This window comes from Heliconius melpomene, chromosome 2, assembly GCF_056956725.1.
Source record: "Heliconius melpomene rosina isolate 202511_hmr_F chromosome 2, ASM5695672v1, whole genome shotgun sequence".
In the NCBI taxonomy this organism is placed as follows: domain Eukaryota; kingdom Metazoa; phylum Arthropoda; class Insecta; order Lepidoptera; family Nymphalidae; genus Heliconius; species Heliconius melpomene.
This window is the reverse complement of record NC_140390.1, coordinates 4,046,316-4,059,362: the sequence shown is the minus strand read 5'-3', so window position 1 is coordinate 4,059,362 and position 13,047 is coordinate 4,046,316. Positions and strand designations below refer to the sequence as shown.

The window sequence follows — 13,047 nt, the reverse complement described above, 5'->3', positions numbered from 1 at the left end:
GCATTTTTTATTACGCCATTGTATTTGTTTCTTTTATGTTAAACAACGAATGACCTAATTAAAAACTGTTACGATTACATTTATATTATCGATATTTTATTTAGTTATTACTTCCTTAGACGTATAGGTACATTTTTTATTAATTTTTTTATTAATATTAATTTCTTTTTTGGCTTCGCACTGTATTCTACTCACTGCAAGCACAGAACGTAGTGTTAAGATATTCCGTTCATAATTTTCGTAAGTGGCGGAACTAAACGCCGTGCACAGCGAGGACATGAAAATATTAAATATTTCATTTCCTAAAAAGGGAATCGAACCCACCACCTGTCACCCGTTAGCCTAATATGAATATAAGTATTTTAATTTAGTTATAGTCTTGCGAAAAAAATATTTGTTCATCGTGTTAATATTTCTGTAAAAAAAATTATTGAGGTTCGTTGACCGATTTCAAGTTTTTGGCGTTTCGCAGAGATGGGCACGTAACTGTCACGCTTCACGCCGCTAGTGACGTGACGATATCGATGTCAACCGAGCGTTTTATTGTCGATGATTGATTTCTGTGGTTTTTTTTTTGTAACACCACTAAATAGTGTATTGATTTATACTTTTGAAACGTGGTTTTTGAGTTCTCTTTTTAGTTTATTATTGGAAAGTATTGTTGATTTTTATATTATTTATATATTTATAATATTTTTATATTTAGTTATAGTTTATAATACATTTTTTTTAATTTTTTGTGATATTTTCGCTATTAAGATGAAAACTGGCAAAGATACGTTAACAAATGATTTTGTTTTAAGGCTTAATGTATTTGGCAACAGAATACCAGATAATGTGATAATCATGTCATCGTCTAATTTTATGTATGTACGTATTATATAGTACATTTGTAGTAAAATCTTTATTTTTTTTTTATTAATCTTTCTTTTAGTTAGTCTTCTCGCATTTACAAGTTTCTAAACATTATTCTATCACTATACATTATCTGTATTTTCCGTTGAGTGGTACATACATAAATTAAAAAAAAAAAACAATTAATTCAATAATTAATTATTGAATTCATATACCAATATATTCTTTTAGTATTAGAAGCATTAATAAATAATAATTATAGTTTTAATAAATAATAATAACTTTTAGTAAATCTATATTTAATTACGATTAAATACAGATTTAAATAGGTAAATTACCGTCGCCATCCATCACTACAATTAGACGCTGAGCTCCACGCTTCATCGATCCATTGTCGTCCGCGTGATGACGTCTGCAAAGCTTCCTACTTTTAGGTTTTTACCTTTGTTTTTACGTTTTTACCCATATTAAACGCAATTTGCGTTCGTTTCGCAAATGTTTTATCATCTTTTGTTAAGTTGGGCAAGAAGTGAAAAAAGGTAAATCTGCCAAGATTTCATTGGTTTCGTCAATGTAGAATTTTGTTGTTTTTAAATTATTTTTGTTGCTGCGAGTCCGATTTCCACACGAGAATGTGATATATTTAATATTTTCTGGCTTTCTTCCGCTCTGGTGTCGAGGAATAGCGTGGGATCAAGTTCCTCCACTCAACACGCAATGCCTCCAGAGTTCTGAGGAAAATGGAGAGTGGAGTATCTTAACACTAACCTAATCTAATCCTGCTACATGCTGAATACAGCATGAAATTGAAAAAATATATATTTAACCCATTTACACAGAAGCCATAAAAAAAAACTTATTTAAAACAGTATTGTACATTTAAATTGACTTTAAATCTATTTCATGTGTTTTGTTATACAATGTAAGTTTAATATTCGTGTTATCTTATCGGAAAAGTACTCTTATATAGACGCTACGCTCAATTGGGTCCAGATAAAGGCCGCCATATTGAAATTCCGTTATCAGGGCACCCGTGATAACAATTCCATTTTCAAATACTGTTTCGCTATTGGTCGAATTACCACAATAGATTGGTTTGTGGAAGTTTAAAACACATTCTTATTAACCTACAATATAGGTTAAATGTGCTTGTGTATTGAAATGTGTGAAAAATTGTGTTTTTTTTTTAAATAGGTATATTATATAAATATTATGCTTTCGTAAATTAATTATTTTGTTGGTTTTCTTTTAAATCTAAATAGCTTAAAATAATTTTAAAAAATATGTAAACAAAAAAAGGAAAAAACTGAACTAATCTATCTACTTTAGGCAAAATTAAACATTTTATTTTAGTATCTTTCACGTAGGAGATTCTCAATTCGTTTATATTTTTTTATGCTTGTTGCCTCAGAACTTTCGACTAGGTGGACCAATTTTAATGATTGTTTTTTATTTGAAAGCTGGTGCTTCCCGTGTGGTCCCATTTTAATTTAATTGGTCCAGTGCCATTCATAAGGAAATCGCATTTTCGTAGTTTACCATTTGAAGTCGGTTGAAGTTTTTTTTTATTAAAAATTATTATCAAACAAAAACAGCTTCACGCTTTAACCTTCATATAGCTGGGTAGACAGAGGGAACCTAGTTTAAAAACACTCCCCAATCCCTCCAAAGGTATGTTTATATAAATAAATACGATCTCAGTTAAACAAATAGCACAAATTATAAAGAAAGTAACAGCTTTAATAGAAAGCGGACCGCGGACGAGAATAACGCACCAGCTAATTAACCGAAAGACAGTCAACGTGTTCCTACTTCGTACGGTAGATTAAGCGGGGAGCGTTTCAGGGTTTTTAACTTCTTTTTAATTATGACATATTACATGTATGGATTGGATTAGATGGATTTTTATATGAGTTTTGAAAATTAGTTTGTTATTTTTTTTCCAAAATGAAGATTTTTTTGGAATTTTAAAGCTATTATTTTTCAGTTTGCCATATAGCAAATAGCAGGGTACCACTGTCACTGTTTTAATATATTTTTTTATAATATTAACAAATAATAATTGATTCCCCCGAGTGGGGATTGAACCCACAAACGTCGCGTTTACCATCAGGTGACCTGTACGCTTCATTTGCCTAGTCCTTTCCATAAAAAAATGTAATACAGGTGTTTCATATATTCCTTTAACCTCCCAAATTCCATATACATGCATGACTCGTAAATTAACCGCGTAGTCCATAGTATAATAGGATAATGTAGTTATAAATATCGAATCGGTATTGCCTCTAATTTATTAGTTATGCCATTTAAATTTCCAACTGTCCGTCCGTTCGTCGTAAAATATTTAAAGATCTCGATCACGATTTGAAAATAATAAAAATAGGAAAAAGATTTTGCGCTTTTATTGACCGTGAAAAATGTTTTAAGTGTTTTTTTTTCCATTTAACACCATTGAAATTGGTTAACGTTAGAATTGGTTGTCGTAGGACTAATTGAGCACGTGCTTCTAATTTTTGTGTTGATTATATGTAAATACTTTACTTACTAAGGTTCACGCTGTGTCTCTAGAGGAGAAGTCAGAGAGAACCAAACTGTAAGTGCATAACGGTCTCTGCATCTGTACCTCTTTCACCTCGTTTACTGTCATCAATCTTTTCATATTCTTCGGAGGATTCTCATGATTTTTAGGTGATTCAGGTTTTTATTCATAAATCTTATTGTTTTTTCATGTCCTCTCACTCTATTTAGAATGTCGCTGACCTCTCCTAAAACTCCTCGATGCTTCGCTTGCATAAAATATTTTAGAGAAAGGACTCTAGGCTTGTATAACATTCTTTTAAATTCTGAGAAAAATTTGAAATCAAGTAGCATTCAACATTACAATTGTCCAAACAGATCGAGGAAATAATGAAAAGTTAATATAGAAAATTATATTTTATAGAAGTTTATTTTTCGTTTTTTTTTTTTGGACCCTTTATATTTTTTCTCTAAACTTTCCCATAAACCCTTCAGTTATAGCATTTGAATAAGTCACTACTCTCATCAGTCCCCAGTCAGTACTCATCTCATATTCATTTAGAAGGAACATCCATCAAAAAGTACGGATTAAGAAACGGTAATTTAGTTTTATTGTTTGCTTCGCCAATTGACTGTAGATGGTGCATGTAGCGCGTGCGGTGTGGTCGCTCTTCAGCAAAGCCATCTTTCTTCGTTTTCTCCTTTTTTTATTAATATTTCCTATTTCTGGCTGTTAGTTATGTTTTTGTTTATAATTATTTTGGTTGATTGGAGCTATTTTTGAAATATTATTTGTTTATCCCTCAGAGGGAGTTTGAATGATAGAAGTCTGTTATTTTTCCTCTATTTTTTGTATTGAAAAAAGAAATCGGTAAATGGGGAGTGGAATGTCTCAACACTACGCTCCCTCTGTCTATCCTACTTCATGCAGGATGTAGCGTGAAGCTGAAAAAAAATAATAAAAAAAATAAAGTTTACACATTCAATTACCTAAAATAAATACTAAATCAGCGGAAAGTCAAAGTAACGGATTTTAGTGTCACAAAAAAAATATCAAAATTCCTTTGCGTTCCTAAAAAGAGAGAAAGAAGTTCACATACATAGAATTCACTCAAGAAAGCTTTTATATATCGTCTACAACTTACATACAAACTAAACATTTTTACCCATCTGTGGGTTCCACTTCTTCTTCCACAAATTTGCTAACTACCATATGCTGTATAGTATTTTTATATAGAGAAATGAAAACAAAACGTACGAACCCAACAACTGTTCGATACAAGTATTATAATAAACTAAACTATAGCAGTTACGTTAGATATTGTGTAGAACACAGTAGGGGTGCCGACCCCCGCCGAGCTCTTAACTCTTAAGTCCAAATTACTAGCTCACCTCAGTCACCTCACTCCAGATTACACGTTGGGAACCAGCTTAACTTAGATTGTATAGGTTTTGGTGACAGATGCAGGGCAATGTGAACTAGAAGTACTTAATTTGTATATAGTGGATATTAAGTTAGATCGCGTGGCTGTAAACTTGAAGGTAGGTTCGATTCCCGCTCCGGGATTGAAATATCTTTAATCAATACGGCTACGGAAATGTAATGCTACGGAAATTCAGCGGAGAGTTCCGGAAAGTGTATTAACACTAAATTCCCTCTGCCTATCCTGCTAATGCGGGATACAGCGTGAAGCTGTTTCAAGCTAGGACTGATTTAAAAATCGCATTAATATATGAAACATAAAATTCAGCAAAATACGCCAATGTTACTTTTTATAGGGATAAGTTTGTAATTTACTGGTAATGTCGACTCATTAGCTCTGGGGGGTGCCCAGGTAGGTAGACCCTCTGTTATTTATATTGGGGGCAAGGAGAACAATGTTCGCGTCGATATCTTATTAATCATCTCTTTATATCCAACCAACCGCCATTATCGATTGTTCACAGTATTTTTTTAAGCTTACACTGTATGTTACACTGGTTAGAGTAGAGGGAAGCTAGGAACGTAGTGTTAAGGCTCTCTGTTTTTATTGAGACACTTCCGTTGCCAATTTTCCGTTGAATTCTGGCGGCATCGCGTGTTTAATTGTGAATCTCAACATCGCGTTTTCCCTCGTGAACAGAGCGAAGAAATAAAAATATTAAATATTTGATTTCCCCTAATAGGAATCGAAACCACAACCTGTCCCATATACAGTCGTATTACAAACTAAATATTTTCTTAAACAAAATATATCTGAACCGCGTAAAATCTGGTATGTAATGAGGGCTGGAACGTCGTAAAATTGCTCACGTTTTTATCGAGTACTAATTTTATTAATATCTGTAATTATAATATAAGAGTGCGTATAAAAGTCCTATATTACCAGTACTAGTCTATTTTATAGCGAATTATCTCACAGAACATGGATATTAGCATTTTTTTTCTATTTAACACTAATTTGAAAATTGTTTTATAGTAGTTTATATTTCCATTTCTGCTCTGGTGTCGAGGCAAAAAGGAAGGTTGGGGGAATTCGGTGACAAGTGGGGAACGGAGTGTCTTAACACTAACTTCCCGCTGCTGTGTGCGGGATACAGCGTGAAGTTGATTTTTTTTCAATTTAATAGTAGATTTGTTTCGTTCCATTCGAGGCGTTGGCGTTGTAGTAAGGGAATGGGTCCCTCACAGCGGTGTGCTTATGAAATATGGTGTTTAACACCACGCGGCTTGTTCAGGCGGCGCCCCGCGGCGCAGGACTCCGGGACGGCTTTGAGGCATCGTCACCCTGAGACCGGTGCAATGTCTATAAACCTTGTAACTTTATATTTATCAAATATAGAATATTGTTCTATAAAGCTTCTGTTTTTGTTTTCTATACGGTGTATTTAATCTGAGACGCTCTTTAATAACTTAGAGATATTAGTAATAATTGATAATGTTTATACAATAAGAATCTTTTTTAATATTTAATCTCATAATATCTTATATATCTAAAATTATTATTAAGGCTTATATATACTTACGTATTTAATATTCTAAATTACTGTCAACGTTCGAGACAAATATTAAAATTTAAACAATGAAAAAAAAAATACTCTAAAAAATGTGTTTTTTTCATAGTTCAATATTCCAAAATTCGATAAAATAATTACACCTTAGAAAACATAATTCGCTTAACATAAATACACCGGATTGAAGCCTATAAAAGTATTATTTAAAAAAAAAACATAATCGCCCACAATTTACTGTTTACATGCTCTTGTTGCTCACAAACGACGATTAAGTAATTATAGTAATAAGTTCGAATTGAACGTAACGGAACCTGCCGATTTTGAGGTGACTATAATTATAGAATAGACTAGCGGCTGCTATGTGGCTTCGCCCGCTTGTACGACACAATTATTTAATTTCTCAACATTATCGCTTTATATTAACATAACTTTTTTATTTGAGAACCGATTGAAATCAAACAAACACTAAATGTTAAAAAAAGCTTGCTAAAATCCAATAGTGGAAACAGCATTTAAATTGGTTTAGTGGTTTCTGAGATTAACGTGAACCAACGCACAAAAATATGAAAAGTCATTGTTTTGGGTTTTTTCCTTACATGTACAGACACCGATCCGTTTTATTATAATTATAGATATATATAGATAAGAGTTGTATATAGAAAATGTTTGTGAAGGCTACCGTTTCGTAATATGTTATAGTTTTGCATTTACCAATAAAATTAAATGGTAAAGCTAGAGCGCACGCAATAAATAATGCAATAAAAATTTATTTAAGCCTATAAAATGTATGCCCATGGCCGGTATCTAATTCTAATGTGTTTTTCGCCTACTGTCTGTCTGTCTGTCAGTGTTATATTGACCGAATGAACGAGAAAATTTAATTATTTTACACTACGAAGGCGTCATAAAATGATTTCGTTTTAATTTAACATTATAATTTCAATCAAATGCACTATTTCCAAAGTAAATAGTAAGCCGTCATAAGGGTGTGAGTAAGTTCTGTCACTGAATAGGCAATGTCTCCAGAATTCGGCAGAACGTGGGGAAATGGAGTATCTTAGCACTAGGTTCTCTCTGCCTAACCTGCTGTGTGCGGGATACAGAGTGAAGCTGTTTTTTTTAAAGTACTTAACTTAATCTTATATTATGAGGAAGTAATATTTTTAGGAAAATATAAGTATACCTCTAGTAGCTACCTATAGCTAGTACCCAGGTAGTAACAGGCTCCGGTCGTGGCCGCCATAAGCAGTAAATCATGAACAAACCGTAAACAGTAGCTGTTAATAAAATTAAGTTTATGCAAGAAATTGTGCAGGTTTATAGCTTTAAACCTAAAGGTAATACCTTTACATATTAAACTAAATATATTAAAACTATAATAGCTATATAAAATTAAATTAAATTATTATTTTATATCTAGGTACATAATAAAATTAGTTTACTTTCATAACGCATTATAATCATGAAATTGAGAATACATTATATTATATTCATTAGCTTTTACTCTTCTTCTTCTTCTCTCGTTTTTATCGTTTAAATTATAATTAATAAGTTCGTTGTCGCGACAGGTTGAAGGTTCGACTCCCAATGAAGGTAATGAAATAATTTAATATTCTCATTTCTCCGCTCTGGAGAGCTTTCTAACGAATCAAAATCATTGAACTCCGCAACTCAACTCACTGTGACTCTAGAATTCAGCAGAAAACGAGAAATAGTGCGTCTTAATATTAGGTTCCCAGGTTCCCTCTGCCTACTCTGCTATGTGAGCTGAAAAAAATTGTAAAATATTAATTAATTTAATAAATATTCAGAGTAATATAGGTTAAGTGTCTAATATATAGTGAATGTTCTGCAATGCGTGCGTAGGCGCAGGCGGTGCGTTCAAACGCTCAGCGGGCCTCAATGGTGCTTTGTTTCCTATTTAATTTTTTGTTACAACTATACCTTGACCTGAGATCGAATGATTTTCGAAATATTAAAATAGGTTAAGTATTGTATTTTTATAGATCTAAGAGAGTTTTTAAAGTTGTACTTATTTAAATTATTTCTACTGCTAGGTTTATATGTGATACTAGCGGTCCGCTCGCGGTTACACCCGCGTGAACTATGTTATTATTAATTTCTGTCTCCATGACTACGTCCTAGTGACGTCTATGCAAAATTTGAGACTCCTAGCATTTGTAGTAACGAAGTTTCATACAAACTTTCGACCCCAAAAACAACCCCTTAGAAGTCGAATATTGCAAATTCCCGTCTTAGCGAGCACCTACGTCCTATAAGTAAGTCCTATGCAAAATTTGAGATTCCTAGCACATGTAGTTTCTGAGATTTCGTGATGAGTGAGTGACCTTTCGATTTTATATATATAGATACTTAGATAGGTTTTATAATTTGTTAATTTTCTAAGATATACTATGTTTTTTTGGTATTATAAAAAAATTCTTTACCTTTTACTTACCTTATACTAAAAAAAAAACAAAAGTTGTATGGTAAGGTAAGGTATTTTTTTGTAAGCAATTACATTTATCATACCTACCTGGTAAGTAACAGAAAAACAAATTGTATTTTAACTTGTGTGAAATAATCTATTTATCTTAGAATTCAGTCTATTATTTCACACTATTTAATGGTTGTTGATTAAATGAGAAATGAAATGAGGATGCTCCGGAGTCCTTGGACTTTTTTTTACACTAGAATTCGTTATAATTTAAAAACAATAGTCTTCGATGTTATTGCTTTTGAAAAACATTTTATTGAATTCTTACCTGGATTAAATAAGTACTTACATAAAAAACGTGAAACTACACAAATAGCAGGGTAGATAGAATTAACCCAGTGTTAGAACACTCCGTTCCCTATTTTCCGCCGAATTCTGTAGGCTGTAATAAACCACGTTCCCCACTTTTCACCGATTTGTCCCTTCCTTAGTTTAAATAAAAACATAATAAATAACAATTCATTGCCCCAACAACAAATCGAACTTACAACCGCCGCGTTTACCACTGCCTCAAGCCTCAAATTAAATTTCAATATAAAACATGTCAATCTAAATCACACTAGAAACAATACCAATGCCATTGTCGGGATATTTTTAACTGTGTCATTGGTGGCCGTGTCATTGGTGGCCGTGTCAAATGTAATGGCGGGTGTGCACGTGAGGTGCAGCTTTATAGATTAGTTTCGCGACGGCGCGAGCAACACACCATGACTTCTGAATGACCGTCTGGATACGATACTAGCGTTTTGTTATACTGTTTTGTTTTAGGTGTTTGTAGATAGAGGTATCTATATTAATTTTGTTTTGAAATAGAACGGTAGGCAGAGGGAAGGTGGGAACCTAGTGGTGAGATATTCCGCACCCATTCACTTCTTCCTACTCTTCTTCCAATTCTTGAGGCTTTGTTTGTTGAGAAGTGGAACTTGAGCTCGCTCTTAGCTTTGTTACCAGAGCGTACAAATCGCTACAACCTGTTGCTTTAACATTGCTGCAACACGTTATAAAGTTATATTTCAATGGAATTTAAAAAAACAATAAAAAAAAATATTTTTACTACCATTTTAAATATGGTAAGCACTTTATTTTTAATCACTTATTAGGTAATTATGAACTTAATTGCAATTAAACTTAACGAATTTAAATTTATTAAAACACAGTTCACATCTCATATGTGACATAAGTTATGTATATTTATTTATAATTACAATTAATAGCAAAAATATTATAATTTCTTTATAAATAAAGACTAAATAATATATGTATATTCGTATTAATATGTTTCTTTCATATTTCTATAAATTAGTTGGTACACGGTCGTAAATTAAGACCTATCTAGCATGAACTAAAATATGTCCACGGCTCGCGTGTGTAGCTGACATTATATCAAATAACATTGAAATATATATAGTTGGAATTATTAGCACTAGAAATCGCATTTATTGCCTAGAATTTAAACCTAAAACGGCTAAAAACCTTCATATAACCTTAAGCTATTTTTTTTCATGTTACTTATAATTTCCTTGTTTTTTTTTTATCTTAAATCAATTTTAGGAATTACGGTGGGTTCAATAGAAACGTACGATATTTATCTGAACGTAGCTTAATTCTTAAATTAAGTTTTTATAATTTTTCTTTAAATATGCAAAATTATTTATGACTTTTATAGAACTTTGTGCCAAGTCGTGGAGCAGAAGCACAAACGTGTGATTGTAAGCACGACAGGTTGCAGGTTCGATTCTCACTCGAGGAAATGAAATATTTTATATTTATGCAATGCCTCAAGAAAAATTATAGGAATAATACGAATAATAAACTTTCACGGAATAATGTAACGGAAAATAACGAATTTGAACTAACAATTATTTTCTTTTCGCAGGTGTGGTTTCAAAACAAAAGATCTAAAGAGCGTCGTCTAAAGCAGCTGACTTCAATGGGGCGAGGCCCCTTCTTCGGGTCCTCTCGCAAAATGCGGGGCTTCCCCATGAATCTTTCACCTGGAGGTCTAGAAGAGGGGCCGCCGGGGTTCCCTTACTTCGCGACAGCCGATGGCAAGTTCGAATTTGGCTATGGCCCGCCGTTCCACCATGACGCGCCGTTCTTCCATCCGCCACCTGCGATGCCATTTAATCAGCCAGGTTAGTAGAGTTCACTCTTGTAATAAGATCAATTGTTTTTAGTAAAATAATTCGATTTTAGTACTTTTTTTATATTGTAGGGATTATGTCAGAAAATACATTTAATAGATAGATAGATAACTATAAATGTTAGGTACATTAGCAAGCCTCAGTATTAGACATAATAAAAAAAATTTTTCTAAATAAAGGAATACTATATCAAACTTTTAATGAGTAATAATATTAAATCGAATAAAATACAATTTTGAAATAAGTCGCTTCACATAATGTGCCAATCGTCTAACGGGAGCAGGTCGTTTCGCAGGCGGTATGGAGACGCTGCAGGGCGGGGAGTTCCCCGAGCAGTTCCCGCCACCAGACCACCTGGTGCTCCCCCGGCCTTCGTCCCCTGAGTTCACCTTCGGGGACGCCCCGCCTCCTCTACACCCTGAGGGGCTGGTCTGGTAGCTGAAGCCGGAGCCGCGAGACTACCACGACTGATGCGGCTCGTCGGGCTTTTAAGTGGACTGAGTGATTTAAAACGCAAAGACGTTATATGGCCGTAAAGCCAGTGTTTTTAATAAGTGTTTTTTTATTCTGTAATAATAAGAAACGTGTAAAAAGAAATTTATTCACCATAAGTAATGTTGTCATTTGCAATTTACAAGTCGTATTTCATTTTTGTTATTTTACTCAAAAAAATTGCTTTTCTGCTTTGTAACTTTGCTTAATACAATTCAATTTTAATTTAAAATATATAATTTTTAGTAGTCTACTAACTTAGGTAATATATTCCAGCATAAAAAAGCATTATACATGCGAAGTGATTGTATCTATGTGAATATTGTACAGAAGAGAAATTTATATTATAAAATAATAATTATTATTATAAGTTAAATAATATTAATTTATTTAGAGTTCGAAGTAAGCGATATTTTTGGTTCCTATTTTAAGGGTAGTTACGCATTTTTAGTTTTGTGTATTTATTAATTTTTAATATAGATTAGTACAATTGATTAGCCTATATGGGTAGACTATAGACAGACAGACATTTAAAAGATGTTAATGTAAATATTGTATTTATATAATATAGCTGGGAAAAAGTTTAATATACTTCAGTGATTAATACCATAGGTATGTACTATATGTAATTGTTTTATATAATTACCTTGAAATTGAAATAAACATCCTATTAAGTATAATTTTTATTTTATTTTTATAACATTTTCATTAAAAAAAACCGTCACTAGAAAGTGTTTTAACCTTAGGTTCCCAGGTTCCCTCTGCCTCTGCACTTTGCTATAAGCGATATACAGCGTGAAGCTGAAAAATGTAAAGAAGAAGAAGAAAGAAATCGTTGCTAAAAATATATATTTTTTTTTCTTCGCTCGTTCAGTTCCGCCAATCAACACACCCATACATAGCCTCGAAAAATTCGGCGTTTAATGGGAAACGGAGTGTCTTAACACTTGGTTCCCTCTGTCTACCCTGCTATATGCGGGAGGCAGTTTTTAATCGTTTCACCTAAATGTATATACTAATAATTATATATACTAACTAGCGGCCCGCCCGCGGCTTCGCCTGCGTGAACTACGTTATTATTAATTTCTGTCTCCATGAGTACCTACGTCCTATAAGTGACGTCCATGCAAAATTTGAGACTCCTAGCATTTGTATTAACGAAGTTTCATACAAACTTTCAATTCCAAAAACAACCCCTTAGAAGTCGAATATTGCAAATTCCCATCTTAGCGAGCACCTACGTGCTATAAATAACTCCTATGCAAAATTTCAGATTCCTAGCACATGTAGTTTCTGAGATTCCGTGATGAGTGAGTGACCTTTCGATTTTATATATATAGATAATTATATATACTTTTTTTATAAATAACAAAAAATAATTTAAAATCTAATATATTCTGTACATATTGTAATATACTGTATTCATATATTTTTTCCATTGGTGTTCCAGTAATTTAAATTTCATCGTGTTTTGGTTCACGACATCTTTATCTATAATTAGAATGTAGATTACAAAAAAACATTAAATAAAATTGTTTTTTAAATTAT

At 32.7% G+C, this 13,047-nt stretch overlaps 1 protein-coding gene across 4 annotated transcripts in view; it reads left to right on the top strand.

Annotated features, from left to right (window-relative positions):
* Positions 1-12,179, top strand: part of Lim1 (LIM homeobox 1) — a 52,814-nt gene extending 40,635 nt beyond the window's left edge. For 3 of the 4 annotated variants that reach the window (XM_085199205.1, XM_085199179.1, XM_085199196.1), the window contains exons 6-7: positions 10,740-10,998; positions 11,291-12,179. In XM_085199205.1, coding sequence (XP_085055331.1) covers positions 10,740-10,998; positions 11,291-11,445 — 414 coding nt within the window. In that variant the 3' untranslated portion in view covers positions 11,446-12,179. The remainder of the gene's footprint in view (positions 1-10,739; positions 10,999-11,290) is intronic. The other variant, XM_085199188.1, reaches the window with a different exon arrangement.
* Positions 12,180-13,047: the final 868 nt, after the last annotated feature.